Source organism: Sinocyclocheilus rhinocerous, unplaced genomic scaffold (genome assembly GCF_001515625.1).
Source record: "Sinocyclocheilus rhinocerous isolate Xijiao unplaced genomic scaffold, SAMN03320098_v1.1 scaffold1856, whole genome shotgun sequence".
NCBI lineage: Eukaryota > Metazoa > Chordata > Actinopteri > Cypriniformes > Cyprinidae > Sinocyclocheilus > Sinocyclocheilus rhinocerous.
Genome location: NW_015645071.1, coordinates 96,172 through 102,482, shown reverse-complemented (window position 1 = coordinate 102,482; position 6,311 = coordinate 96,172). Strand labels below are relative to the sequence as shown.

At 37.4% G+C, this 6,311-nt stretch overlaps 1 protein-coding gene across 1 annotated transcript in view; it reads right to left on the bottom strand.

Moving 5' to 3' along the window:
* LOC107705450 (DNA polymerase zeta catalytic subunit-like) overlaps positions 1-6,311 on the bottom strand; it is an 85,761-nt gene that overhangs the window by 4,288 nt on the left and 75,162 nt on the right. Inside the window, exons 29-30 of the mRNA XM_016508754.1 lie at positions 3,263-3,509; positions 1,767-1,982 (exon numbers count right to left, since the gene is read on the bottom strand). Coding sequence (XP_016364240.1) covers positions 1,767-1,982; positions 3,263-3,509 — 463 coding nt within the window. The remainder of the gene's footprint in view (positions 1-1,766; positions 1,983-3,262; positions 3,510-6,311) is intronic.

The following is a 6,311-nucleotide window of genomic DNA, read 5'->3' as shown; positions in this document are numbered from 1 at the left end:
GTTGTACACAGAAGCAGTTCCGGGGGATGACGTATGAGGTCGGCTTTGCGCATGCGCCGCTCAGAAGTGACGAACATGGAAGCGCAGGGGAGAGATCAAAACAAAACAACGGTCACTAATTAGAAGTACAAAATGAGGATTTATAAAGAAGAATGTCGGATGATTTCGATATAAGCCAAGAGGAGACTGGTTTTCCTTTGCTAAAGTAAGGAAACTTTGCTTCCTTGCTCCTGTTAACAAACGTTGGTTTTCACGAGACCGCTGCGCTGCGCTGACCTCATACGTCATCCTCCCGGAGCTGCTTCCTTGTAGGACTGTTGGCGCAAGCTAGATTAAAGTGATTATTACGTTTTGAATATGGATATTTTTCTTACAAAAACGCATCGATTCGCTACAGGAGGCCTTTGTTCACCCCCCGGAGCCGTGTGAGACACTTTTTTTTTATGGATGGGTGCTTTTTATTTCACTTCTTTTGGACTGAAGCACTGCAACACCCGCTGACTGCAATGATAGAGCTTGGAATAGCCAGCACAATTTTTTATATAACTCCGACTGGATTCGTCTGAAAGAAGTTTGTTTTTCGTCTTTCATTTTTGAAAGGGTGAACTAACCGTTTAATCTCAAGATTATTGTAATTAGCAATTCATGTAATTTTGAAGTGGATGTTATACGTGACAGCATTAATTAAAGTTTCTTAATCTATAAGACCCATCTTAAGACATAACTGACTGTGTTTAAATTAATTGTGCATCATAAAAGCATTTTGAGATTTGAGAAATGGCCTGCATCTCCTGCGATGCATCAAAGCCACATGCACACCGTTCAAATTAATGCATGGCTGAGACCAACTACGTAATGGGTGTATGACTGCAATAAAACTATAAGGTAATTATTCCTTAATGAATCTCTCATACATTTCTCTACTATTATAGATTACACATCATTTTAATTATTTTCAAAATCATTTAAAAAAAATTAATATTATTTTTCCTGGTTTAATATGGTACACTTGTAAGAAAATAGCAGTGACTGGGACAGACTTTCAGTATCACCTTCACTTAAAATCATACAATCTAACCCTGTTTACATGAAATAAGTTTGCTCCTGAGCAGGTGCGCATTTCCCAAAAGCAACTATGGTCGCAAGTTCTGTCGTTACTAATAGAGTTCAATGGAACTAATGACCATATAATTAGCTAATGATGGTTTTGCGAAACACGCCCTAGGTTTGAGCTCAGTTGTTGCCATGACAGCAACTCCAGGATGAGCTTCATAAAACTTAACTATCCTGGATCATGTCAAATCGTCAACAATAAAATAAAGCTAACTAAGTAATCCACATACGAAGAACAGGCCCCTGGAGACAAAGTAATAATGATTTACAAAATTTGCAAAGTTATTAACAGACATTAGAGTATTGACATTAACAGTATTGAATAATCTCATTTGCATGTTTCAATGCTCAGACTTTGGAAACAATGGAAAAATAAAATATTATAATTTAATGACCAATGAATGAAAGAATCTGTTTAAATGTATTATAAATGATTATATGATAAAATGTAATAAAATGATTAATAGTCAGTATAAATGAATGAATGACTAAATTAATTAAAAAAAGAATAACACAAATGTATGTTTGCTTTCTTGAAGCAACACATACACGGGTCGCTACGAAGAATGTATTGGAATAATGGAATCAAATGATCATTGAACAAACTATGGCATTTTATGGCCTTCTAAGACTCAGACAACATGACCTCTTACCTTTAGGAGCTGATCTTGCTGGCTTTCCCAAAGCCGCAAGTCTTGGTGTAGGTGGACAGCAACACGTTGGGGTTCAGCCCGACAACCTTCACACACTCCTAGCTGTGTCAGCTCATCACAAACCGGGCAATGCAGTGTTGTAAAGTACTGAGAGATGGTGCCTTTTCTTGTGCCCTCCTCCCCCGCTCCATTCACAGAGCTCCACGCCTTCTGTACCTATGCAGTGAAAGCACAACACAGACTTTCACTGGAAATTTATTTTCATTTAACTGTGCTTTTTAAAAGGTAAAGCATACAGTTTTTTGAATGTTAAAATACCTTCTCCAATTTGTATATGCCGAGTTAACTATATGATTGAATTTCATTCCCAACAAATAAATACATTGCGCAAACACTGTGGTTCTTCTCTGCACTCTATTAGTTAGAACATTGTTACCAGCCTGACACAGCAATAATGGCTCAAACAAATGGCATTTGTTTGGTGTGACGCTACCTGTTTGTCCTTAGCAAACTGCAGTATTTGGGAAATAAGTCATTATTTTAAAAAAATCAACAGGGCACAGACATTACACCAGGAAGGGGAACTCGTCTGAATATCCGAATGCAAAATTCATGCCATTCTGTTTGAGCATCCAGACCAGCTCAACAGAGCAACATTGGCTCAAGCAATATTTGAGAACCAGAAAACAAGGGGTTTTACTCTTCAGGAGAGTTAACATATTACTGGTTTACTTACAGTTATCTCTGCATATGAAACTGGGACAGGTGAAAGTATTTTAATATGTAAAACATTATACATTTGCAGTCCTACCTACCACCAGATGGTGCCTTTATATCAATGCTAGCTAGTATAATTCAGAAACGAAAGATCAAGAACTAGTTGTAGATACCCCCATTTAAGTTGAATGATGTTTCAATTTCGAGCTTAATCGTTTATACACTGAACAAAATTATAAACGCAACACTTTTGTTTTTGCCCCCATTTTTCATGAGCTGAACTTAAAGATCTAAGACTTTTTCTATGTACACAAATGGCCTATTTCTCTCAAATATTGTTCACAAATCTGTCTAAATCTGTGTTAGTGAGCACTTCTCCTTTGCCGAGATAATCCATCCACCTCATAGGTGTGGCATATCAAGATGCTGATTAGACAGCATGATTATTGCACAGGTGTGCCTTAGGCTCACATTTTAGAGTGGCCTTTTATTGTGGGCAGCTTAAGGCACACCTGTGCAATAATCATGTTGTCTAATCAGCATCTTGATATGCCTCACCTGTGAGGTGGATGGATTATCTTGGCAAAGGAGAAGTGCTCACTAACACAGATTTAGACAGATTTGTGAACAATATTTGAGAGAAATAGGCCTTTTGTGTACATAGAAAAAGTCTTAGATCTTTGAGTTCAGCTCATGAAAAATGGGGGCAAAAACAAAAGTGTTGCGTTTATAATTTTGTTCAGTATATTTTGCATATGCTAAAATACAAAATGACTAACCCTCGGCAACTCGTGGTACCAGCTGAACACATCTACTCCAATCAGGTTGAAAATTCGTGCGAGTGGTGGCAAGATCTGCTTGGTGATGTAGTAGGTTGCATTGAAGCGCAGACTGGGGTCCTGCAGTACCTCTACAGGACGTCTAACCAGCTGTATGAGCGGCACTCCTGGCATCCCGTACACAATAACATACGGTACACGCTCACCCACGCGTGGCTCTAAACGTCGATCATACGCCATCATACGCCTGAGAGACAGACAGAAAAGAAAAAGAAAGCAAAAAAAAAAAATTTTAAAGAAAAATCTTGGACAGCAACTTTTCTGTAATTTTAAAGCATTTAGATTCAGCCTGCAATCAGAACACATAAACAGCAGCAATATTAACAGAAGACAGAATTCCCCCTCAACTATGGCTCAGATCTAATTTCAGCATCTGTTAATGGGTGTGTTGCTAGGCAGCAGCCTAAGGTACAGTAAGGCAGTCCTGCAGCATACAGACAATAAACTGAGCTCTGTCTGGAAAAACACACACATATTCAAATGTGCAAACCTGATATCACTCAGTAAAAATGTCTGCACTAATTAGCTACAGAGTGCACACTGTCATTTTCTGCAAGTTTCCCTGGATTATTATGTAATGTGGGGGGGGGTTCCTCAATTTGCATGCAAAAATCTAGAGCAGTGTCAATGCAAAATGAATTAATTTACTCCTGCAAAAATATTTGACTAAGCCTGAAATTCATTTTGCAGATGACTATTGTAAGAGCAAATGAACGTGATTAAAGACAGGTATTCATTTGATTTGTGCTGTCATTGTGGCAATGCGTTTGACTTTCTCGGTGGCTTTTCCTGCCTATACAGGGTGACTACAGCACAGGCCAATAGAATTCTAGTGAAGTCTACGAAAGGAGCTACTGAGCTACTAAGGAGCTAGGTTCTACTGCAATGCTGCAAATGCTTATATGCTTTGGCAATACAAATGTAAAAATGTTGGTCATTCCAATAAAGCACTGTAAAACCGAAAACTGAAGTAGGAATCATGGGTGAACCAATGAACTGCTCTGTTTATTTAATCATTTAACCAAAAAAAAAAAAACTAAATTTATTAAACTGTTACTGTCTTTTTTGTATAGCTTAATCTCAGCAAATTTTAGTAAAGAATAATAAGGCTTGTCGCATTTTGGCACAAATCAGCTCAATGACTCAATATGTAAAAGACACTCATACCAACCTAAATGTGCAACTGAACAGTTGGGCTTGCATAGACTTGTCGAGTAGTCGACTACTTCAACCACTAGTCTGCGCTGTCGGAAACAATCGACTACTCAAGCATGCATTAATCATAATGCATGCAGTTTGCAAGTACGACGTGAATTTTAGGATTACAATACTGCGTGTAGCTGTTACTTCCTATGACTTTATCTATGTTGCATGTAAAATTTAAATATGTAATGTAATAATTAGGGGTGTGCCCAAAGCCGAATACCTTATTCGGAATGGCACACCGAAAACTGAAGTAGGAATCATGGGTGAACCAATGAACTGCTCTGTTTATTTAATCATTTAACCAAAAAAAAAAAAACTAAATTTATTAAACTGTTACTGTCTTTTTTGTATAGCTTAATCTCAGCAAATTTTAGTAAAGAATAATAAGGCTTGTCGCATTTTGGCACAAATCAGCTCAATGACTCAATATGTAAAAGACACTCATACCAACCTAAATGTGCAACTGAACAGTTGGGCTTGCATAGACTTGTCGAGTAGTCGACTACTTCAACCACTAGTCTGCGCTGTCGGAAACAATCGACTACTCGAGCATGCATTAACCATAATGCATGCACAGAGGTTTGCAAGTACGACGTGAATTTTAGGATTACAATACTGCGTGTAGCTGTTACTTCCTATGACTTTATCTATGTTGCATGTAAAATTTAAATATGTAATGTAATAATTAGGGGTGTGCCCAAAGCCGAATACCTTATTCGGAATGGCACGGATAATGGCTTCAAAAACGAATAACGGACAAGGAATAATTCTGCTGAATATATAATATTCGGCTGGGGCTGGCACAGTCTGGTGTTTGCTAGATAACAGTTGAGCCAGGGGATCAGCGCAATATTATACACAGACCTCTAAAGTCACGCAATAGAGTGTGAAGTGAATGAATGTAAACTTTATGAATGAAAAGAGCGCAAATCAAACACCGCATTGCTGTTGCCTCTCCATGCATCTCTCAGAAATCAGAGCTTGGCAAGAGTAATATCACCTATAATAATACATCATACACGTTCTTTTATTTGTATATATAAAAGGCAATGATATAAACCTTAGGCTACGATATGATACGAATGAATGGAATAAGCACAGCGCGCTCACCAATCAAACAGCCGCGTTGCGCGTCTCAGTCTCTCAAAAACCAAACCAGCTCTCTCTCAAGAGTAGGCTAATAATCAACTTAGATACAGATACATTTTCTACTAGGCCTACATGTTTGCATCTTTATCTTTTGCTGGTTTGCGTGGCACATGCACATTTGTTTAGTGAAGTTCAAAAAAGACTCGCTTAAAGAGTTCTGCGTAATGAAAATGTGCGCATTGAATTAATTCAGTTGCGTTCAAATGATCACTAAATGTTTGTCATGACATCTCTCTGCTTGCATGATAAATATATTTTTAGAAATTAATAATTATTTTAGTTTAACACGGCATACTTGTTCAGTGATAACTATGAAAAAAAAGATAGTCATAACGTTCTTATTAAGTAGACGTTCCACCTGGTTTTATCCGAATGCAGATATGAATAATTTTGTGATTGTTACAGATACAAATACTGGCTGTTACATGAAAATTAAAATATGTAATGTCATAATTATAAAGGTTTGACAATTTACATATGTAATTGTTGCAATAGGTTATAAATTAATAAGCATTTATTGATAAGAACTAGTGCTGGGCGGTATGACCAAAAATTTATATCACGGTATTTTTCAAAATTATACCGGTTTCACGGTACATGACGTTTTTTTTTTTCATGCATGACCGGGTGTTAA